The sequence below is a fragment of the Helicoverpa armigera genome, chromosome 13 (genome assembly GCF_030705265.1).
Source record: "Helicoverpa armigera isolate CAAS_96S chromosome 13, ASM3070526v1, whole genome shotgun sequence".
NCBI lineage: Eukaryota > Metazoa > Arthropoda > Insecta > Lepidoptera > Noctuidae > Helicoverpa > Helicoverpa armigera.
In genome coordinates this window covers 2,386,780-2,412,288 of record NC_087132.1, presented here as the reverse complement: position 1 = coordinate 2,412,288, position 25,509 = coordinate 2,386,780, and the positions used below count along the sequence as shown (strand labels likewise).

At 34.4% G+C, this 25,509-nt stretch overlaps 3 protein-coding genes across 3 annotated transcripts in view; 2 read left to right on the top strand and 1 right to left on the bottom strand.

Moving 5' to 3' along the window:
* The window catches only part of LOC110384460 (protein bark beetle), a 28,238-nt gene extending 24,341 nt beyond the window's left edge, over positions 1–3,897 (top strand). Inside the window, exons 8-14 of the mRNA XM_021345748.3 lie at positions 13–42; positions 522–783; positions 1,090–1,291; positions 1,434–1,566; positions 1,706–1,826; positions 1,921–2,560; positions 2,886–3,897. Coding sequence (XP_021201423.3) covers positions 13–42; positions 522–783; positions 1,090–1,291; positions 1,434–1,566; positions 1,706–1,826; positions 1,921–2,560; positions 2,886–3,169 — 1,672 coding nt within the window. The 3' untranslated portion in view covers positions 3,170–3,897. The remainder of the gene's footprint in view (positions 1–12; positions 43–521; positions 784–1,089; positions 1,292–1,433; positions 1,567–1,705; positions 1,827–1,920; positions 2,561–2,885) is intronic.
* Positions 3,898–4,630: 733 nt separating this feature from the next.
* Positions 4,631–15,236, top strand: LOC110384361 (equilibrative nucleoside transporter 3). The gene is made up of 7 exons (XM_021345615.3): positions 4,631–5,205; positions 5,572–5,726; positions 6,803–6,948; positions 10,625–11,062; positions 11,457–11,542; positions 13,425–13,621; positions 14,663–15,236. Exons 1-7 carry the CDS (start codon positions 4,978–4,980, stop codon positions 14,772–14,774), a joined length of 1,362 nt encoding a protein of 453 aa, XP_021201290.2. The 5' UTR covers positions 4,631–4,977; the 3' UTR covers positions 14,775–15,236.
* Positions 15,237–18,469: 3,233 nt separating this feature from the next.
* On the bottom strand, positions 18,470–25,058 carry LOC110384362 (etoposide-induced protein 2.4 homolog). Its single transcript, XM_021345617.3, has 7 exons — positions 24,899–25,058; positions 24,660–24,820; positions 23,807–24,062; positions 22,598–22,717; positions 21,445–21,668; positions 19,748–19,819; positions 18,470–18,711 (listed from the first exon to the last, which is right to left on the bottom strand). The coding sequence occupies exons 1-7, from the start codon at positions 24,911–24,913 to the stop codon at positions 18,609–18,611; spliced, it is 951 nt and encodes a 316-aa protein (XP_021201292.1). The 5' UTR covers positions 24,914–25,058; the 3' UTR covers positions 18,470–18,608.
* Positions 25,059–25,509: the final 451 nt, after the last annotated feature.

Genomic DNA, 25,509 nt, shown 5'->3' with positions numbered 1-25,509 from the left:
CCCGGACAATAGCTTTGTTGACTATAATCCGACTGTCATGAGGTGAGTTTACGATCAAAATTTTGATCTATTCAATATCATCCTTCACCTAAATATCTACTACTTACACCTAGTTTTATATTGGATGAGCTTTTAACCTCAGGCACACTTCTTCTAATGCACGTATAGGGCTTAGCATGAGTTACATTGCAACTTTGAACTTCGCTTTCTTAACTTTTATTTATTTTTGACACAATTCGATCATTGATTTCTCAGCTGTTTATTATTTATTACCATGTTCTTCTTCATCTGCTAGTTATATGTACTTTTAGCAATCAGAGTTTGGGGGCATTCTTCTGCAAAGAGCTGTCTGAATCACTAATTGCATCGTTAAAATGTTTTAATAGCACAACTTTACTCCATAACTAGTTTGGTTATTTGTTTTAAATTAGTGACGTAGTACTGTAGTCATTCCAAATCATTCGCACATCATCGTATTGTACTTTTTGTGACATACTCTAATCTCTTTTGTATAATTCTAGTTCCCTTGACTTGTGGCGTACTCGAATCGATGCAAAGCACAATTTCTGGAGTTACAACGAAACATTAGCTGTGGCCGGTCGTATCAGAGACCAGAGTGATAACCCAATGCTTTTAGAAGTGGACTATAGACCATTCTATATGAATAACCAAACGGTCCTGGGCGGTGGAAAATGCCCTCCGGGTTGGGACGCGGTTGCTGGAACCTGTTATATGTACGTAGGAGCCCCGATGACGTATGAAGAAGCCAGATTATTCTGTTTGGTAAGCATTGCTTTTTTTGAAACCTGATTGGGCTTTATGATATGAGACACGCAAAAAAGTATGAATGGAGATTCCTCTTTCACACTCTTTAGGATCATAAATAAAATTATAATAGGCTTAATTTGACAACATTTGGCCAGCTCCATTTTTTTGCTATACAAAAAAACGGCAACAAAAAATATTTCTGACGACGAAGGTCCATTAGTCATGTTATTATCCCTTGTCTTTTTATGGTTTCGAACCCAAAGGGTGGCGACCGGTTCCTAGTTTACACAAAACAAGTTTTTTATGACCTTTTTTTTGCAGTCGGACAACGCATCAATGCCGTACGTAACAGGGAACTACGCAGCTCTTTACGAGTTTATCAACCGTCAAAACCAGTGGTTCCAATACGGAGACCGAGTTTGGGTCAACCATATCGACTATGTTACTCAGTGCACTTCGTTTGCGTTTTCGAATGTCGAAATCACTGATTGTAATCAGAAGAACGCTTTTATTTGCGAAATTGGTGAGTTTTTGTTTCTTGACTTTTTTTCTCTATTGCTTCACTTGGTTTATTCACTTGATGTATTCAAAAATGTATTAGATTTAAACTTTTTACGGGAACTAAGTAATGCATTAATAACTCGATTCTCATTTTCGATTCTCAGACCCGAAAATCATGATCGACCCAATGTCGTGGCGTGGGGATACTCTTGCTGTGGCGTTCATTGGAGTACTGATAGCTGCCGTCTTGTTGGTTGGAGCTGCTCTGATCTGCTGGTATTCAAAGTCTAAACACAGGTTTGTAACCTTCATACTTATTTAGGACTTACTAACATAACATCAAGTGTAAGGAATGTCTTTATTCATATCATGTATATGATCTGTGAATGATATTTGTGTCTCTATGTATTTCTATCTATTTGTATCGTTTCCCCAGACACGTCCAAAGATTAGAACGGCGCAACTCGATTCGGCAGTCGTTGCATTCAGTAAGATCCATCGGCAGTATTAACGGCGGCTTCCCTGACACGCCTTACAGAAGAAAACTTGCTCAGATGGTAAGACCTTATCCATTATCAGTTGAACTATGTTCATGCAGAACCTATAGACTGCCAAAGGCAAGATACTTAATAAATTGTGGTCTTTCTACAGAGCACCCGCTCCACTGACACGTTAACGAAAGGCTCAGACTACAGAAAAATGCTGGCCTCAACAACATCAATGGAATCAATGGAAAAGAGTCAGTTCAACTCTTCAATGGACGACAACCAAAGCTTCGACATTTACGAGGCACACAACCCCAATCCAAATGTGATGCCGCTCACACACTCCACATTTGTTAAGAAACCTATCACTCCAGAATATTCCGTGCCACAAAATAACACGAGGCCGTATAACCTAGCGTTTAGGAATGAAGGATATAGAGACAACTCGGGGACAGCGAGTGGGGCGCCGTCGATAAATACGGTGGCTACAGAAGAGATACCTATACTTCATCATGGAGACGGTATGAGGTCGCCTCCTGACGAGTATACGTTGTCTCCGCGGAGTGATTCTCAGTACTTCACATCAGACACATTGCCATTGAGAGATAACTCTGAAGACGGTGATACTATGAAGAGGCAATTAGAAAGAGCGGGGAAGATATACGGGCCGTACGGGGCTCCGGCCGGCAGCTACGGCGCCCAACCTAAACTGTCCTTCCTAATGGAGTTGAGGTCCAAAATGCCGGAGCAGCCTCAACCGGGAGCAGTGCCGACCACTACTTTCGGACAAAGAAATAATATTGCAGGTAAATATAGAAACTTGTTACAAAAATGTTGAATTATATGTATTTTGTCCCATTCTAATTGTGAGCAATTAAAAAATACAGCAGTACCTACCTATAAATACATCTGTGCTGAAAAGTAATTCAGTAGATATCGTGTCGTTGAATTTCTTCTACAAATCTGGAAAAAAAGTCCCGCGCTTTCAGATCGAAAACCGTTTTGATTGACTTTTGTTTGACAGTAAAAGACCGAACTAAATAATAGAATTAGTGCAGTGCAATAACTGACAATATTATTTTAGTGATGTTGTAAAATCAAATGTTAAACTTATTTTAATTTATTTTCTAGATCAGCAGCAATATTACGAAGACAACCTACCAAGTCCCCCTCACCCACCGGTATATTCTAGTGCATACGATACCACTGCATCTGACAACATCCCCAGTTACGATTCCAGTCCGCAAGATCTTTCCAGAGAGTTCGATGATTCGCCATTACCAGAATTACACCACAGATCTAAATCTGAGGCATTATTAGAAACAAATTTCGACTTCGAAGATGGTGATACAAGTCCGTTGCCTATGTCGGAAGCTAGCAGGTCACACAGTCAGCCATTAGAAACTGCTATGTAGTGAGCATTAACTCGAAAATAACGAATACGAGCATAAGTGTTACTTAACAAGGCCTAGACATGGCCGTGACTATTAATAAATAGTATGTCTAAAGGAGTTGATCACACCATCCTATCGTAAAGTAGAAAAGCAAAGAAAAGACTGATTTATGATGTCTTTATCGAGATATTTATTTTTTCTTGCATTTAGTTTCATGCGCGTTATCTATACAAGTGCATTTTATACTTCTGACATTCCAACTTTATCTTATATTCTGTCCCTATAGGTAATTTAGTTAATATGTGTATGTATAGTATTTTAAGTCATAATGACTTTGCAAATTACCAGAGGTGATCGATCTCATAATGAAGTAAACAAATTAAATTCTAATGCTGCGCCTTATGGACAAATGGATGCCTTATTAATAAGTTTTTATTAAGTAAAATATATTTGCATGTATCACAAAAGGAGTAGGTACCTAAAAGGCGTATACTGTAATTGTAATTGTAATTAATGTTTATGATGCAATATTAGATACGTATTTTTCGCACGTCCGTCCTTAAGTGTTGAATGTCTTAACAATGTTTATTTGACAAAATTATGTAAGTAGGTAACTATAAATTAGTTGTAAGATACAGTCTTTCCATATACAATAGTTATAAAGTGTAATTAATTTTTAATCTTATTGATGTTATTTTATATTTCCCGATTGCTTTTATAAAGACCTTACAAACTTCTGTCTATTACAACTTTCTTTTCGTGTTCTGTACAAAACGAAGTTTTATTATAACTTTACCATGCTTTAATACTATGTTTCCATGGAATTTAATATTTACCTTCAGCTTATCACTAAAAAACTTTCGACTGCAGACTGTATTTATAAAATATTACTTACTGCCTTATTTTATAAAGATTTATGACTAAGTTTTTTACATGATTACATGTATTAAAATATTATGACCTAATGTTCATGCTTTAAATGTAAATTGTACAAGAATAATAGTAAAGTATTTAGTTAGTTTGACAAATATAATGATTTAATCAACTGATGAAATATTAATAAAATTTGACACAGTATTTTCATAACAAATCATGTTTTATTTAAATTATCCACATCATGTTCAGCCTCTTCCCATCAAAATACACCCTAACTTTTCTTTGTACCAATACCAGCCCTATCTAACTAATAAGTCTTAGTTGACTGCCCTTTTCAACCGACTTCACAAAAAGACGGCCCTTAAATTCGTCGGTATATTTTATCAGTCGATCAATATCGATTATCTATGAATGCTAAAGACGCTAAAGTGCCAGACCTAATGGGCAAACAATAACCTCGTTAATAAAGGATAATAATTAAACAGTATTGACTTAATAGTCATTACAGCAATTTGCAATTTATAAATAAATCAATGTTTCTGCCAGATCTTAGAAATATTTTTGACAACGCAACACTAGTATTCTGTGATTGGTCGAAGAAGCGACGCGCGTTTTGTTGTTGTAATCATTCATTCAGTTGCGTTCGTTCAGTAAATTCTGACGTCCTCTAAATAGTCTGTGGTTGTGAATCAGTTGAATTTGTTTGACGCATGTATTGACAGCTGTTATTCAATACTCGATTCGATCGAACAAAAATAATTAAATAATATTAATTTTCTCATAATGTTTAAGTGAAAAGTGACTGAAAACCTAAATCAAAACAAAACATATACATGTGCAAGTGCTTAATCGTCAAACAAACCCTAGAAGCCCTACAATAGAAACAAAATACGTACTGAAGAGTATTAGAAAATTTTAGTTTATTAATTGAACCGTAGTGTTTTACGGTAACAATGGATACGACAGGGTCTATTAATACTGACGCTATAGAGAGTATTGAAAACGAGGAAGAAGTTATTGACGATTCTGAAGAGCGAGAGCTGGTGACTGACTCATGTTCCACGAAGGTATTGGACGCTGGCGAGCAGCCTAGAGACAAGTACTGCATTGTGTACATACTGTTCTACCTGTTCGGAGTAACATCACTAGTGCCCTGGAATTTTTTGATCACCGCCAATGATGTAAGTGTTCTTTTTTCGAATTTCTGAAATGCGACCAAGAAATTGACCTTCACGCTGTTTTGGCTGGTTTTTTCGTTAGATGACCTTAATTATTATCTATGAATAGGTCTAATTCCTAATTGTAGCATTGCATTCTTTGTGTATTATTGCTAATAATTAATTTAATAGTGTGTAAACATTACAATATTTATAAAACCTTGAGGTTTAAGGATAAGCCTTGGTGCACTGGCCCTGTCGAGTTTCTGTTTCTATTGTATACAAGAAGTAATTAATGTATCTCAGAATGTGCTGAAAAAAAATCGGAACTCCCAAATATAATTTTTAATTTTATATTGTATTTTTAAAGTATATTCTTGTTGTTTGTAGTATTGGATGTACAAGTTCCGAGATGTCACACCAAATAATCTCACGATGGTGGTTCGGAAGACGCCATTTCAAGCCGAGTTCACTTCGTACCTCAACGTGGCAACGGCCATTCCTAATTTATTGTTCCTCATACTGAACTCTTTATATGGACACTTGTAAGTATAATTTATTTATTGATCTTAACAAATGTATTAAACAAGCTTTTATCAGTGGTTTCATCCTCTTGCTGAGGGAACTAATTCCCACACCAGTATGAAAAGTAGCTTATATGTTATGCTGATATGTATGTAAAGTTACTTCCAAAATCCATTAGGTTGCTTTATTTTGGAAGAGGAACATCTTCATTAAATCTATAGATAAATCGGTGTGTCGCACGATACTGCTATACCATCTGAACTGATTGAGATGAAAATTGGCTTAGTGATAGGCAATCTAGAGACTTTATGTGTGTTTAGATGCCCCGGCACACAGACCAAGTTCTGGGCAAAATCTTGTATTTTCTCTAATAAATCAACTAAACAATATTAAGTGATCACATACTCTTTGTTCAATTGGTGAATATTTTTCATTTACATGTCTGGCCCATAAGTTAATTACCATAAACAAAAACTAGTCAGACCACCACTTAAAACAAGCAATCTATTTAGAGATCAAAAGCTCTTGATATGCACATACATATTAGCAAATAATGTCATTCTTCACAACTAAAAGTGAAAAATAATAACACAACAACTATCTAATTAGTGTTTGTAAATTCATAGTTAATGATAATGAGTACTAATTATTATTGGAAGGTTTACTTCATAACAATAAAATAAAGATTACAAATAAATTATATCAATTAACAGTTTTATTGCTAATCACCTTTAAAAACAATTATTTGTTGTTTCTATTGAATTATTGCCTTCTGACCTTGAGCCTATCTGACTATGAGATTTATTAAATAAGGCCTGATTCATAGTGGTATAAAAATATTAAGACTGTTGATAAAACTGTGTGCCTATAAAAAAAATACTGAGAACAAAGTTTGTTTGTTCAAGCACAACTCAAGATCAACTGAACTGATTATTATGATTTGTTTTCTTTTTTTCTCCTTCCTTGATAGCAGAATAAGAATCAAAAACAATATCCGTGTGTAATGCCAGCCAAAAGTCTCAGTGACATTGTTTTTATCCTAAACATAAAGGGTGTTACTTAGATAGAATAATGAATATTGTTATATTTCTTCCAGAGTGCCATTAAAGGCAAGACTACAAGGCTCACTGATTATAGTGACAATATGCTTCCTGGTGACGACCACATTTGTGCAGATCAACACGGATGAATGGCAGAACACGTTCTTTATCATCACTATTGTGTCTGTCGTTATTATGACTGGTAAGTCTATCTGTATTTATTTTTGGGTACCATACCCAAAGGGGAGAAACGGGACCCTATTACTGTGAGTGCGTCCATCTGTCTGTCCATCCAGGCTGTAATCTCATGAGTATATTTAGTAAGCACAGTTGAAATTTTCCTACGAAAATTAGTTCTGACCATAAATTACTTCTATTTACTTTCAAATATAATTATAAATAAATAAAATGTCCTAACTGACATACGATTGCTATGTTTTCGGCAAAGAAGTTTTACCTTTAATAATTAAAATAAATTAATGCTTTATATTTAAATAAGTGATGAGTGTAAAATGACTAATATGATGACATGATTTTGTAAGGTGCTTATGGTGAATCATATTATTATGTATATTTGAGAAATTAAGCCAGTAATAAACACCATCTAAACATCCTTTTGATGACGGCATTAAACAAAATTGTTTGCGTATTTCCTTGCTCGTAGAAAGTTTGTCATGTTTTCACATATCATAAGGCCGAGTTACCAATAGCATAAAACACAGTTTTCTTAAAACAACGGTTTACTGTGAATTTTCTCATTCAGTCTTCAAAGTAAACGGTTGTTTTGAGAAAAACTGACGTTTATGTTGTCGGTGAACTTGAGCCTGATTCAGAAACTAGAAGTCATAATTAAAAATACAAATGACTGATGATGATGTAATTAGGTCTTGTTATAGGGGGTTATCTTACATGATAAAGATCGTTTTACAATTGGGACATTGTGATTCGCAATGTTGTCTTATCATATCGTATACTAAATCGCAGTTACATCTGTTTATAAAGCGGATATCATTCCAAAACGATGTTTTAGAATACAAAAATAGTTTGAGTACCTACTTTCATACCTATTTTTAAGCATTTTTTATATCCGGATGACGTAATAATTCGATAAGTACTAGCTGTGCCGATTAATAGATTAGCAAAGTTAAGCCAAGTTATTTTTTAGTATTCGCTGTAAAATTGCGGCTGATCTAAATATACCATTCATCATAATTTTCATCTCGGTTGTAGTCCTAGGGTTTTCTTAAATGCTGAGCTACTTTCCAAAGCTGCATGATATCACGACCCTTTGAAACCTAGGTTGCAATAACCTGGATTGAAGATTCTTGATAGATCTAATTCTAAAGACCTACATACGTTTGTTCGCATCATGTTCTTTTGTCCAGGAAAACTAGATTGACCATTCATTTGAATACATTTTCTGTTGATCAAACGAACCATTTGATAGGGGCATACAAATTATTGCTTATCAATATGTAAATAAAGATGTTAAGTACAATTATGCAGATGTGCATTTGACCTAACTGCCTCGAGTGCTGATGCATTCGATAATATAATGTTTGCTTCATATCTGGGTCACGTTTCGTTTATTTTCTCTTTGTTACCTACTGAATAAATATTATATCATCGTTGTTTCAATTTAGATTGAACATCCTTGGCAGTCGTTACGGGTAGTCAGAAGCCAGTAAGTCTGACACCAGTCTAACCAAGGGGTATTGGGTTGCCTGGGTAACTGGGTTGAGGGGGTCAGATAGGGCAATCGCTCCTTGTAAAGCACTGGTACTCAGCTAAGCCTGGTTAGACTGGAAGCCGACCCTAACATAGTTGGGAAAAAGGCTCGGAGGATGATGAGTTTCGATTTAGATGAAATAATTGACAGTCGAAATCTATGTTACGTTTCTTAAAGGCTCCGAAACCACTGAAGCTAAGTACATATTTAAAAATGTATTCACTGTCGGAAAGCTACACTATCCCAGGGTGACATAGGCCATATTTTATCCGGCTCAAGAAGTGGTTTCCACGGGATGCGGGTGAAGCCACGGGAAAAAGCTATTTGTTATGTAATCAAAAGTTCATATTCGAGGTGTCATTTTTAGAAAATTATTTTCCTGAAATTTAATCCGCTTTAAAAGATAAAAATCCCTCTTGTAAGGTGTTGTTTTGGTCATGAACCAGAGCGTTAAGAACTTATCTATTTCTCCTAGGTATATTTTCTTTTATGTTTTCGTAAGTTTAAACAGTAGGTAGTATAAAGCTTAAGATATGGGTTTTCCTTGTATGCTGGTTTAATTGCACCTTATCTACGTTTTATTTACAATGTTTGTGCACCATATTTGAATAGATTTACGTGGGAAATTAAGAAATGAGTCAACTGTTTGCAAGATTATGCACAGAACAGATTTTACCCAGCTCATAAAGCTGGATATAATTTAGCGCTGTTGTTTATGAATATTATAATCATCTGCCTAGATCTTTCCCTATGTTGGGGTCGACTTCTAGTGTAACCGGGTGCAGCTGAGAACCAAAGTTTTACATAGAACCTATCTGCCCTCTACCCAGAAACCCGGCTAGGTATCCCAATAACTCTTAGTTAAACTGGTAGTCAGGAACATTATCATTAGGTAGGTACACTTTTATCTGTAGGTACGCTGAAGAATTCCTGAAATCTATTCATGCCTGGAGTCTACGAACAAAACATTTTTTATAGGAATTGTTCATTAATATTATTTTTGTGAGATGTATCTCATGTATCTAACATACTAGGTATATTAATACTTACAACCTCTCACATTTACTGTATAATCTAGCTACCTATATTTATAGTCGACCTACATAATGTTAGTAAATAAATACACCATGGTCTGCGAACCTTACTCAAAGCCTTGCGTGACTTTATAGCATGACCTAGCTTGTGTTTCACGGTCACTACAATATATTACTTACTTGGGGGAATATCATTAAAAGATTAAAGATTTTGTTACCCGATAAAAGATTCCTTGCATTCTGTTTTCAATTTAAAACTAGTACAAAGACTCAAGAACATGTTATTGGATTTGAAATTATAATTGGGGCAAAAGATATTTTTGTTAACAACTTGCTTCTGCAAACGGTTTCGCCCGCATACCGTGGAAACTACCTACTCTGCGCACTTGTTTTTTTTTTTTCATTTCGACCCAGTAGCCCAGATTACCTTAATAGTTACTTCGTAAAGTAGTTCCTGAGATTAGCACGTTGAAACAAAAGAACTCTTCAACTTTGTACATAAAAAATTACAGGCACAATAGTAAATACCAGAAAGCGGCTTATGTATCTTTATGTTTTAAATGATATTCGAAAGAAGGACCCGTAGGTATTCAGTGCTATTCAAAAATATTTTCAAAACATAGTCCACAAAGAAATTTAGATTTCTACCTGGCGAACCAATTAGGTAGGTGACCCCATTGACATTATTATTACAATTTCAAGGTAATTTTTTGTTCTACACATTCGTGCCAAAAAAAGATTATCATATTGACTTCGTTCACCAAATCTGGTTTAGCAACTGGCGTCTGACTCACGTATGATGTAGCCTGAGACAGGATTATATTATGTTTCGATCTATAAAGCATTAATTTCGTTAAACGACCCAAAATATTGAACAAAGAAACTCGCTCTGAAAAGGTCCCAAAAAGAAGTATACCAGCATAAAATACCTTTGCCAGAAATAAAGCAATCTAAAAGCGGCACTCATTTATATACTCGGCCTTCTATTTCAAACCCCAATTTCATTACGTTTTCTTCTTTTTCCTGACCAGCTATCAGACCTATTCGGCTGATGACAAAGCCACCTTGCAATATGTACAAAACAATGTATGTAAAAACTGAATTGTCTTTTCCAGCTGCCAGCGCAGTCTTCATTGGCGGCCTAGTAGGAATCGCGAGCCGATTCTCCAAAGAATACATGGCTGCCGTAGTCAGCGGCCAATCTCTAGGCGGGATCATAGCCGCAATCGCCCAAATCATATCCCTTGCCTTCAAAATATCCCCTTTACACAGTGCTTTAATATACTTCGTTATAGCTGACATAATGGTCGTGACGTCATTGATTTCCTACGCCTTATTATACAAGATTGACTTCTTTACATATCATATTCTTCGTGGGTCGGGAGGCATAGCGGCGAACAGACATAGGGAGGTGTATATGACGTTGGTGATCAAGAAAGTATGGGTGTACGCGTTTAGTATCTTCGCTGTGTTCGCGATAAGTATGGCGGTGTACCCCGCTGTGACTGTGCTGGTGGAGTCTCATCCCGCTACGGCTGGCACTGATTGGAATAGTGAGTATTTTTGCCTCATTTTGATATTGTTTCACTATGCATCACTATTTCAGAACGACTATGTCAAATACAAGCATGAAAGGTCCTTACATCCATCCATAGAATGACCGTAAGTTCTACATAACATTCTATCAAAATCGGTTAAAATGGTGCACTTGTTCTTAAAAAATATACTTAGGTACTTATATTGCCTCTGGCTCTTATGCGTGTTTGCAAAGACCTTTACCTTTCTGTATAATCTCCCACTTCAGTACAAGTGGAAATTAGTTTCCGTCCGTTATCGGCATAGACAAATGAAGTACTATGTGGTTCATTTACTGTAGATAGATATATGTATGTTAATCCTTGTATTGTATGTACCTATTCATTGAGAATTTAAAATGTATTTTTCCAGATATATTCTTCGTTCCTGTGGTGAACTATTTAATCTTCAACTGCGGAGACTACGCTGGACGATTGGTAGCCGGATTCCTGTTGCGAGTAAGTGCCCTAAACATGAAACTTATTTACTTATGTTTTTATAAACCAATATTTTTGCAAGATTTATAGACAAGAAACCTTTCGACGTTATTTACCACACAAGCGTGACAGGAAAAAAAATTAACTGTCAAGGATATCATGTTATCGCGAAAGAAGTATATTTGAATAACAAAATACGGTGACAGAATATACTGCTATCCATATAGGATTAGTTCCGATTAAATGATGAAAATATGCATCCATTGTTTGTAGAAATATTTTATCGCGCAGAGCAATAAACTTAATGTATGTATAGGTTACGTCAATTTTCCGTCTAAACTGTAGCTGCAATTGTGGTGTCGATATTGTTAAACTGCATTTACCTAATTAAATACAACTAAAATAAATGCTGCTACTTTCATCTAATCTTTGTATAGGTACTTATAACCGACGCTTCTGTCAGTATTTTTAATCCGTTTAGGTAGAACGAAAGTATTATGTAGGTTCCTAGTTCCTAATTGTTATTCAAGACAGCATTTTAACGCTTCTTTGTATTATCAATTCAATGGCAGCTAATCCAATGGCTTCACGCGAATTTCTACTACTGAATTCTTATACTTGACATGCTCGCGTTTTTCTCAGAACTTACCGCCGCGCCATTTATTTTTGCGAGAACCTACGTACTTACTAGGTACGTTCATAAAAAATAAATCTTCTCATAAATAGATAAAATTAAGGCCCAAATTCACCGACAACTTAACCGTCCGTTTTGCTTAAAACAAACTTTTACCACAGATTATATAATAGTTACTACGTAACAGATAAATCACTCCATACAAAAAAGTCCATACCTACTGTTATAAGCACCTACAAGTTCCCAAACTACCTACAAATTCATAGCTGCGTTAGAAAATGAACCTTAAAAACTCCAGCGCTCGATTGTTATTTCAATGCGTTAGCGCACAGTTCAGTGACCGCGACCGTGCCGACAGCGAGCGTAGGGTTGCCTCTTACAATTAAATAGGGAACAAAGTAACGCTTATTTGTAACTGTCTTCCCGAATATCAATGGAGGTGCCCAACTACTTTTCGAGCACAGAACACGCAAGTATTCTATACTTACCTATTACCCCTGGCACAACACCGCTGACCGCTGATACATACCTACTTACCCAAAATTGGTTTCTGCTCAGCGATAGATGCAATGTTCCAAGCCACCATTTAGTTGGACGAAAACTATACCTACTTATACTCGAAATGTTTTTAGCTACAAAACTCGGTAATCATTGCATGTATAACTAAGTATAAGGTATAAGTATCTATAATGACAAAGAAGATAAGTATTTTTACTTAATAGAAACCTATGTATATTCATACATAGGTATAAAATATTTCTAAATGCCTATACATATATAATAGGAAACCTTTATATTTTCCTAAAATAGTCACATATACACCTACACAAATCAAAATAGTTCTTCAGTTTACTAGATAATTTTAAAAACCAAATAAAAAATAAACAATAATTGACCTGTCTACATCTCTAGGTAAACGGAAAAACGAAAGCTTTATATTTTTCTTTTACTGCACAAGCACAGCACATAACTGGCCAGAGGTCGTCATGTTCACAAATAAAAATAATAAACATAAAACGCGCGCGTCGCGAGCGGCTGTCGAAAGCCCTGTGCCGCGTGGGGCTACCGGTAACCCAGCGAGCTGTAGGCATTTATCGCGCGCAAGTACGTCGAGTGACAGAGGCCTGCTTTTACTTTGGAACTTGTCAGCACGTAAAAATTCATAGTAAAAGTTGTTTTAAGGAAACTGACGTTTATGCTGTCGATGAACTTGAGCCTCAAGGTACGAAACAGCCGGTTTAAGTAACAAAATGCAATCTCCATTTCCAGCCAACAAACCAATGGATAATCGCCTTCGCCTCTGTCCTACGTGTGATTGGCGTACCGATGCTGATGCTATGTAACGCGCAGCCTCGCAAGCATCTCCCCGTCGTGTTCATGTGGGACTGGGAGTATATCATCATCATGATAGTCTTCGCCTTCACTAATGGATACCTCACTAATATCGTCATGATTAATGCTACCAGGTAAGACTTAGTACCTACTTATTACTTCAGACTAGCTTCTGTGAAGAGCACGTAAGGTTAAGCAACGCTTGACGCGATCGATCCGTGGATGGGTGGCCGTCTTATCGTGACGAGTACTTCCGTGTTTCGGAAGGCACGATTAATTGATGGATCCCGACTTATTTGAGCATCTTCGGCAGTTGTTATGAGTAATTAGAAACCAGAAAGTCTGAAAACCAGTCTCACCAAAAGGTCCGGGTAACTGGGTTGAGGAGGTCAGATAGGCAGTCGCTCCATGTAAAACACTGGTATTCAGCTGCATCCGATAAGACTAGAAACCGACCCCAACATAGTTGAGAAAAGGCTACAAAATAACAGTTATTCTAAACAAACACGTGGTTAGCTATCAATGTGACCCCGACTATGTACGGTGTCTGGTAAATTAGGTTATCTAAACTTTCTATGATAAACAAATACATTAGTGCAGAGTCTGCTATATCTATAAAACAATTTTAAATTATGCACCGAACTTAATTCTAATTGCATTCAAATATTTTTGGCTTTATTTGTTGTTTATCAGTCATAGCACTTTGCAAGGAAATAGATACAATTTTAATTCTAGGTAAACTTTACTAGACTACAATTTTATTTTCTTGTAAAGTGAATCAAATGAGCGAGTCCATCTAAAGTCCAACAGGCATGTACTGAATATACCACAAATTAATCACTACATTCCAATTGTACACAATGTTATATTGTTATCAATCAACTGCAGTAACCGGGAGCTGTCTAATGAATCATTATTCTAATTGCACTTGGGTCATACAAAAATATATACAGTATGGTGTTTTCGAATCAAAAACTTACATAGGTAAAACGGGTTGTTTATATCTTATCAATGTAACTGTGAAGAAGTCCTAATTTAATTAGTCTAATTTCAAAAAACTATCAGACTTTGACGAAAATTGTGTTCCTTTTTAACCGACTACCCAAAAAGGAGGAGGTTCTCAATTCGGCCGGTATGTTCAAAATACGCCTTCACATTTAAAATATTTTTTCCAGGGTGGTAGAACTTCATGAGCGTGAGAAAGCATCAGGATTAATCGCGACAATGCTCAGCGTGGGACTATGCGCCGGCGCCGCGGTCGGCATGCTACTCGTACACTTACTATAAACCGCTTTTATCCAGATATAGAAGAAAGGTATGTACTCGGATGTCATTGGAATTCAGTTTGATAAACGGCTGTCAGAAATAGGTCGTAAGAAAGGATTATTAACGGGAGAATTCGATTATGCAAAGGCATACAGTTACTTTAAGTACCTTTATATTTTTTTTACTAATTTGGATGCGTATGCATCATGCTTGCAATGTCGTGATTTTGTAGAAATGTGAAGATATTAAATTGTCAGTCTTCCTCGCTTTGCAAATCAATACAATTCGCTATATGTTTTATATTTCATGATTTTTTAAAGTACATATGTACGTGAGATAGTTATTATTCCGCGGGCGGTACTTGCTTCAATATTATTAAGACTATGACATTTATTCTCTGGACATTTCACTAGTAATTCAACATTTATTTTTAAAGCTTAATTTGTACGCTAAGGTCCAATTTCAACGACAACATAAACGTCAGTTTTCTTAAAACAACTGTTAACCATGTTTTTTACGTTCAACATTCAAAGTAATCAGTTGTAGAATAACAGACTTTTATGTTATCCGTGAACATGGCCCTTCGTTTTGTAAGTAGATAGACAATATCTGACCATAATTAATCTGACATTAAATGCAATTTACACCTGACATACACATTCCTATTAATACTGCCTAGCTTTTATGAGAAACTTAATATTATTTAATTTGATTCGATTAATTAGTTATTTGTAATGAATGTTATTATTGACTGTGCTTTTTATGTGGATTACTTGGCTTTGTGAATATGAATCATTCTACATTGTTATATCAAAATATGTGGCTAATATATTTAACACATTTCTATATAGACAAGTGGCTTCCTTTTGTCTTGCATAGGTATAATAAAAATTTTAAATGTATGTCACAAACGTGTGTTACAAAATCAAGTTCCCGGAGTTTGAGATATCCAACTAAATATTTGTAAAAACTCGTATTTTGGCTTACTATACCCTAAAGATACTTGTCTACGGCCGCCATTTAAAAAATGAAGTACATTAATTGTATGAAAAAAAAAACAGTAAATTCGTGTTCCATAATTACATTATTATTATAACCAATTCGAATTTAAAAATATCTACTCAAAAAAAATGTATGTTCGGTTAAGTTTAGCAAATGTGTTATACTAGATCTCATATAGATATAACTGTATACTTACATATTATAAGTAGTTGTGTAAATACAGTCAAATGTATATTGAATTGTTTTTTTATTATAGTGAATTAGCCAACGTATGTATGTATAAATAATTTTGACATCATGCTTTGTCGTACCATCATTTTATTGTAAAATAGTTTTGTACCTGATTTTAATTATAAGAACCTTCTTACTGGTGAATCAATCCAAAAAGTTTACATTCATTTATAAGATAAAGACAGTTTTTTTACAGTATAAATATTGTAGATGTTATTTGGATTTTTATGTCACATGAATATTCAACAATTAATGTTATTTAAAATTACATGTTCTACATTATAATGATTTCTTAGCTGACTAGCCATTTGCTTTATTAATAAGTTACCAGAAAGATTCAAAACAATGCATTTTATATTTACGTTCGATATTTATAAATGTGTGAAATCTTTCGAATTTTTATATTTTTTTAATTTTAATATTCCATTTTCATTTCGTTGTATGATATGAAAACAGGGAATACCTATAGTAATTTGTATTGTATAATATGATAATGATAATAGCAATTTGTATATAATCAATAGATGTTTTTGTTGAGGAATCAATCAGTCAATTTTGTGGAATTACATTCTAAGTATACTATATCATCCTACTATTATAATAATGTGCTCTAGTAGTAATTGAGCTTAATTGTTCGTAGTGGCGCCATCTAGGACTGCGATCGGTACTACAGCATCGCAGTTATATTGTAACGCACTGTAAACACATATGAACTCAAATAGTTTGTAAAATTGTGATAATTTGTTGAAGGATGAATGATATTAATTTTAAATAAATTATTTATGTGACAACATTTTGTTTCTATTTTTCCTATTTTCTTCTAAGGTAAAAACTATATGGTTTCATCGAGAAAAGCTTCATTTTTTATAGGTAAAGTATGTTTTGTGTTAGAATAAAACGCCAGAATAGATCAGTCAGTCCGTTTAATAAATAATGTCATGTAAAAAATCAATCACAATTTCAGACATTTCTAAATGAGAATGATTGTAATTATATTAATATATAAACTATAATTACAACTTATACGAAGCGATTACTCATTATTTAAGTTTAAAATGTGAATAATTCCAGGCACCATTTGATATAATAAAACAACTTTGAGTGACTATCCAATACCGACATGATTATTAATTTGTAAAACAATAAGTTCATTGACATCATGACATAGAGGGCGACACCTTCACCTGATTCAAATAACGTAAATGATAAATGACCTCAAAAAGGATCTTGTCAGAATGTACTTTTAGATTTGAATATTTATTATTAAAATATAGCTCTGGTATCTTGATTTTATATCATCATCATCTTCCTACCCTGATTTTATATATCCAAGGTAAAATTGAATAAGACTTAATAAACATAATTAAAAATATAATATTGGACAGTCATTCAAATCCTCCGTCAGTTCATTCGATAACATGAGCAATGCGAACATCGATGAACACAATATACATAGATGTATTTTGGACAACACAATCGTTGCTAGCCACAGGGTTGTGCAAATATTATTACTATAAATAGTATTATATCTTTAAGACCTGTTGTAACAGTGTTCTTTGATGTGTAAAAAAGATCTAGCTATGTCCTAGTACTCAGCTGCATCTGGTTAGACTGGAAGCCGACCCCAACTTAGTTGGGAAAAGACAGATGATGATCTTAGATAGTATGTAGATACATGATATTATTAGAAACCTGTGTTTACAAGGAATTATTGCAAAGCTATCTTTCTGAATAACAATTAAGTTAAGGCATAAGCATATCACGTTCTTTAACGCTTCGTCAAAAATTCATAAATGATTTAAGCGTTATCCAAAAAATTCCAGGTATTTGTTATAACAGGTCTCAAATATGATTAAAATAGATTCTATCTAGTTATTTGTCAATAGGTACATGGTTTGCAATATCTACAACGCGTTTGTACGATATGTAAATATATGTAACTTTACTATGAAAATATATGACTACAACTACTGCCTCTCGATTTTTATAAAAAAACATCATATGTAGTTATATAATATATTTCGTGAACGATAAAAACTAGATATTATATAGTTATTTATTTATAAATATGTTGCGAACTGACTAGTAATATTTATTATGTTGACCGTGCTACAACAATGGTTCTTTGACTGAACGATAGAAATATATGAAGTAGTTTGACAGATATAATATAGAAATAGCTTGTTAGTCCATGTCTCAAAATCTGTTACCTATTTTGGAGTCAATTTTATATCAAAGATAAAAATGGAAGGAGAGTTGTTAATAAAATACATAAATATCTGTCAAACTACTTCCACAATATATTTCAGAGTCAACTTGCAAGAACCTTATCCTAACCCCATTTCATCGAATTTAAGTTTCACTAACAAAAATATATATCTACTATATCCATCTATCAATGAAAATGTAATATATAACAAGACTAATGGCCAGTTTTACTGGTCACTGATAAAGGTTTCGGATAGCAACAAAATCAAATCAAAGGCAAAAATATAAGCAGCCTTTATCTGGCAGATAACTAACTTGACACTTTATCAGTAACCAGTGAAAAGGCCTAAGTTTGCACAACCCTGCACCGCTCGCTATATGTAAAGGTACAATAACTTAGGGGTTGGGTGGCAGTCACCTATTCCGTTGGGTCACTACTTCGGCTCCCTGGCGAACAAATCGGAACATCCCGTTGGATATCGCCACTACTGGCGAGAATAGTCGGAGAGGGTACTCGCTGGAACATAACAAAAGAGTCCGTTATAAAAATGACAATAAGATTTTTTTAGAAAAAAAAACCGGAGGGTTCCGTACCATCATTTTTATAAATACGGGAGCCCCTAAAATATCTATTTTATTATTCTAGACAGACAAAAGTTTTAGTAATGTCCGGGTTCCGTTAAGCCCGGGTACGGAACCCCTAAACTACTAAGCTCATTTAGACTTTGAAAATCCCTAACAGTTGACTATTATAATTTTAAGCATATCTAGACTACCATAGATTGTATTCTGATTCTAACGAAACTACGTTAACCTTTTCACCGCCACGCCATATCGGTATTCCTATGCCCTGTACGGCAAGCCCGAAAATCTTAATTAAATATCTACTAAAAAATACATAAAAGTAATGATTTAATATGTTTATTTTGTATTTTTCTGCGACCTGTTTTTTGTCGAGTATAGCCGTCGTTGGCGCACAGGGCACGCTTGCTCATGTCGGCTATAGCCGACATTGGCGTTCAAAAGGTTAAAACACTTCTACAAGGTCAATAGTACAACTTTTCTAAAGATTAAAATAATAATCGGCATAAATATTTGTAGATAATACTGTCTTATCTGTTAATTTGGTTCCTGATCAAACCAAATATCAAAGTCCATTCTATTCACATTAAGTAATCTAGTTTGAAATTACAAGTAATTTTGAGAATATTTTCAATTATCATTATTTACCGACTTCATCAGAAAATTATCTACTGTTAACTTACCCTTCAAAATGGAGAATATTTATTTATTGATTACCTACTACAACACACATTATTACAGGATTAACCTATCTATTTAAATCCCTGCTAATATTATAAATGCGAAAGTAACTCTGTCTGTCTGTCTGTTACACTTTCACGTCTAACCCACTGAACTGATTTTAATAAAACTTGGCACAGTGTTAGATTTGACCTTAAGAAAGAACATAGGAGAGTTCTCTTGGAAACGCAATATAATCGAACTTGACGCGGGCGAAGCCGCGAGCGGAAGATAGTATTATATAAACTTACCTTCCTATAACGGGGGTAGCCTCGTTGCCGCTCAATATAAAAACGGGGAAGAATATGGAGAACACGCAACCACTGCAATGGAAATAAAACATTATAATTATTATCTTCCCACCCATAAAAGCCATGGAAATATAAAAAGGAAAAAGTATAAATTATAAGGGTTCTGCTCTGTAACTATTAGGTAATCTGTAGTATAATATAATATAATACCACATAATATGTGGTAATTAGTATATACAGTAGAATTCATATATAACGACTTCGCTTATAACAACTAATCGGTTTTAGCGACGATAATCTTTACTCAAGTTAGGTTTTGTATATAGGTACTAAGACAATATAACCGTTTAGTGCGACTCCGGTTTAAGCGACCAACTGCTTATAGCGACCAATATTTATTATAATACGTCCGGTTAAAACGACACACGCGCAATGTTTTGTTTACCTACGCACTCGCACCCCCGCGTTCGTATCTATACAAACATTCTAAAACCAAAATAAGCCAAATCGGTCCAGCCATTCCGGAGTTTTAGTCAGACTAACGAACAGCAATTCATTTTTATATATAAGAAGACTAGCTGACTCAACAAACTTCGTATCGTTTAAACCTTCCCTGGACCTCTACGAACATTTTAAAACCAAAATAAGCCAATTCGGTCCAGCCATTTTCGAGTTTTAGTGAGACTAACGAACATCAATTCATTTTTATATATAAGAAGATAATAATAATAATATGTATTCGTAAGTTATGTATGTATGTACAAGTTAAGTTATGTACTTAAGAAATAATCCATCCGTTTTGTGCGTCGTCCGGTTAGTACGACATAGTATCGTCGGTCCCTTAAAGGTCGTTATATCCGGATTCTACTGTAGTACAAAAACTAGGTAATGAAGCAATGGAATTACATAAAAATATTCCATAGAATACGTTACAATAATAAAGACGAGGTAATGATGTCATATTATAATACTTATGACAAATTATTATAAGTACGTAACATCAATTATAATCGCACTTTGATTGACACTATGGATATTTTCTTATCAATACCGAGCACGCTTTTACATCATTCATATAATAATAATTAGTACCTACTTTAGCATAACAATAATCTTATATGTGTACCTAGTGTTACGTAATATTTCAAGTAGGTACATAGGTACTTGAAAATAATAACTTATACCTATAGGTACCTATGTATTAAGAAACAAATATATACCTAAAGTATACCTATTTATATTAAAATTTTAAAATATACTAGGTATTATGAAAGACAGATTCTATAAAAACTTAATTATATCTTTCCTCAGTAAGCAAAAAATGAGTGTCGGCGTTGTAATTTGTGGACTTTGAACGCAGCTGTTTTAATATTTGATCTTGTGAAGCGCTGATAAAATTTTGATTCATAATTTTATCAAAAGTTTAAAAGTCTAGATTGATAACTAAGAAAAATATTCAGTCAAAGAATTGTGAGGTCAATTTAATGAGGAGAATATTAGATGAAATAAGGCTAATTTTCAAAGAATAGATAGTAAATATGGTGAAAACAAAAAATAAACATAATAATACAAATTTTGATGAAGATGAACTTTGGACATACCATGAGCAAAAACTATGATAACAACCTAAGATGACACAGCATTTTTTAACAAATTTTTAACTAGTAGATACAACTACCAAAAAAATGGCAACTCACCTAATAATATAAGACTGTGGTATCTGCGTCAGAACTGCCAACGGCAACCCAAAGCCGAGGAAATAAGGCCAGTTGGACTCGATGAAGGTCAGCCGTTTGTGCAGCTCCCAGCCCATGTTGAACCATTTGTACTCGAACGAGTACAGCGAGTAGAGTAGGCACATGTGTATAAGGCAGAGTAGCTCGCCTATGTATGTTATTGGTAACATACTTACTAACATACTCTGGAAATAAAATATTATTATTTCAGACTGAGTATAGGACTTCCAATGGCTCCTGAGACTGTAAATACCGCATGAAAATTACTTCTTTTAGTATCGTGTTACAAGCGGGGCTGCGGGATTGTTCGAAAGAGTTACCGCAGCCCTGGTATATAAAGGGCTGAAGAAGGAACAGGATGGGTTGTAGTACGTAAGTATGACAGTCCCTCACGCTGCCAGCCCACAGCGGGAGGGGTCATTTGATGATTTTCCATTAAAAAAAAGACGGTGTAGGATATTCAATGGCTTTTAAAATGGGACTGAGACTGTAAATACTGCGTGAAATTACTACTATAAGTACCATGTTACAACAATAAAATTACACAGATCTTCAAGATTGTTTTACAAAATAATTCAAACACGTTATCGGCACGAATTGTAAATTACAATGGACATAAACCTCATTTCAGTATAAGGGGTACCTTGTATATTTTTAGAGTAGTAGGAAGTATTGAATACTCAGGCAAAACAAGGAATACTACTGTGTGATATTTTAAGCTTTGAGTTTCTTTGTTTAGTAACCCTCTTATATGCAAATCAGACACAAAAGGGTAATACCTACACTCGTACATGTCTTTGTTACATTTATGAGTATCCACTTAAGTAAATTGTCCTCTTTCATACTGTATTGAATAAAAGTACCTATATTATAAGTACTAGGTAGTTGTTTTCCGTCGAATATGTTGCGTCCAGATGGAATTAGGTACTTTACTTACTACCCGTGCTCATAAAGTATGGGATTAAAAATGGCGACTCATTGGTCCGATACCGACAGCATGACAAAATGAATATTTAACGCCAAAAACGTTTCGTTACGTTTTAATAAATGGTGATGGCTGTTAGAAAAGTATTTTGGAAAGAACTGTATTTTTGATTAGGAAACATTATCTCACCTGTACTAAAAATAGCGCTTGCACCAGCAAGCTGAAGAGCGAGTCGGCAATGATCTTGCTGACGCTCGACATGAACTGCGGCCGCCCCCGTCTGTGGCGGTACGCGCTGTCTGCTATATCCTGGACAGCATTATAATAACATTATAATAAAATATATTAATCACTACCTGTTTCCCGCGGTTTTACACGGGTCCCCTAGGAACTACTGCCCATACCCAGATAAAATATAGCTTATGTTACGGGGATCATGTAGCATCCCAAGAATGCAAGGATTTTTCAAATCAGTAGCTTTGGATGCTTTAGACTAAACATTTTTTGGGGTTAAATAAAAAAATGATCCCTTTATTATATTATAGACTAGCTGTTTCCCGCAGTTTCTGTCTCTCCAAATAAAATTAGGAGCATAGAGAACAGACCAGCTGTTCGCGAGTGGACTAGTGTGCCTAATAAGGAGGCATATATTTTGTGGCCATATGCTGAGTCAATTAGGACTTTTATGGTGGTTCAGCATTTTGGTGTCAAGGTTCAAATCTGGGGCATAAATAATTTTTGGGGAATTGGGTCAGTATTTAACACAGTTCAACAGACAAGTGATTATTATCTATCATAAAAATGCTGATGATCCAAACGTATTTTATCTGATTTAAGAAAAAAATAAGAATGTACAAATAATGATCTCCAATTGAATTAAGAACTGTATGACTCAGCAAAGAACGAAATATAAGTACCTACACAATGCAAACCTTGAGTTTATGTTAATGAGGATATTAATATGTATTGAGCAATAACACTCATACCTAGTACAGATATTGGCACTTTTAAACATGCCTTGTGGGTCAAAGTCCCCCTAGATACCATATTTAACCGACTTCCCATAAAGGTTTTCAATTTAGATGTTTGTATTTTTTATGTTTTCTCCACATAGAGTTATGATTTAGCCCAACTTGGGAATCGAACCCAAGACTTCATGCACAAAAGTCACTGGTGTTTACTAATATTATAAAGCTACAGAGTTTGTTTGTTTGCTTGAATGTTAATATCAGGAACTACTAGACCAACTTTTGGTCAAAATGCTAAGTCATCATGATTTTAAGATGAGTTACTACAACTTGTTCGGCAATCTACCATACATGACATAACTGATGATGTCATTGCTTGACCATAACATAAAGTAAAATTATAATATTTTTCTAATAAGTTTATACTCACTTGAAACCACAAACTGTTGACTAGTTTACTCAACAAGAACAACGGAAGCACCCATATCATCCTGAATGTCATCGACAGGAACGGCTGCATCCACGCCCATACGTTATGGGCCACTCCGGGGTTGTGACCAAACACTACCGTAACTAAGTACTTGACCGCGGGCAATAGAACATATTCAAATATTAATATGCTAAGCAAAAATATAAAGCCGTTTAGAATGCATGATTGTAACACTCTCGTAAGTACTTTTGATTCCCTGGAACAAAAAATATATTTACAGTACTGTGGGCATGGTGTTTTTTTTTTTATACAGTTTATAGATCTGGAAATCATAACTTATCAAACCTCTTTGATGAAATTCACTAGGCTTGTCTTAAAATAGACCATACTTGTGTTTTGTTTGTTTTGTTACATAGATAATATAGCTTATTCAGATTTCTTATAAGCTGATTTCTAGGTTTATATTGTGGGTGCAGGGGAAAGGGTACATAAGTAATATTTGGGATTCAGTAAGCATGGAGTATGTTACCCTAACAAATAAAATGTTGAATTTCAGTTTTCTTAAAAACAACACAGTAGCAATATGTTGTTTCTTTATGCAATTACTATGCTCCAAAAAGATTTTAACACATTGGTGGTAGAGAATATGTAAGCGATTTTTTTTTATTTCTAAATTAAAAAAATAGTTTGTTGAATAGAAAGAGAAAAAAGGAAGTCAATTTAAGTGAATTATATCTACTTAATTTTAAAAAAATATTGATTAGGTAGGTATACGAAGTATTTAATTAACACGTGGCAAAGTGGGTCCAATACGTGTACAATATGTTATGAATAAAACATCTGAAAAACTTACTGTTTCACTTTTGGTTGTTTTTGTTTATTTTTTGTGTTTTCAAATTCAGTAGGTGGCGAGCGACTTAGGGCACGCTCATTGATCTCTTTATCTAAGTATAAGAGTACAGTTACACCTCGTAAGCTGTCTATGAATCCTTTGATAAGCGATACAGAAAAATTCTGTAACAATAAAAATTAAGAACAATGAACAATAATTTTAAAACGTATTAACAAAGGTTTAATCTAAATAGTACTCACTGTAACGCTCTCCATTTTGTGTTAGAACTAATTTTTTCACTGTTTCATTATTCAATCTTTTATGCAATTAACTATTCACATTATTTTGTTCAATTTTGTTTGACGTAAATTTACGTAAAAATACAGTGACACTGTGACAATACGTATGACATTAACTTATGGTAGTTTCTTATTGTGGAACGACGACATGGTATTCCTAAATTTCTACCAAAGAACATCGCAATGATGTCAAGATATTGAAAAAAATTCATAAGAAATTAAACCTGCAGTGTAGCTGCAAAAATCACGATGAAAAATAAATTCGAGAAGCACCCATGTGATAGCAATAAAAGAAAATCATTGTATGCTTATTACTCGGTAAAAACGGTTCAGCATCTTATTACTTTATTTATAAATAATCAGACTTAAATGCAATACTTTGTACAAAGATTCGATAGTATTGACTTATTAAGCAAAGACAAGACAGGAAGGCCCTCAAAAGTTTATTTCACTGGATTTTGACTTTGGAGAACAAGAGACAGGGCAGAACGTGTTAATGAGTTTTGATTGTTTTAACCTAAAGCTTGCGCTCACCGATTTATGACACGTTATTGGATTTAAAAAAGCAGACA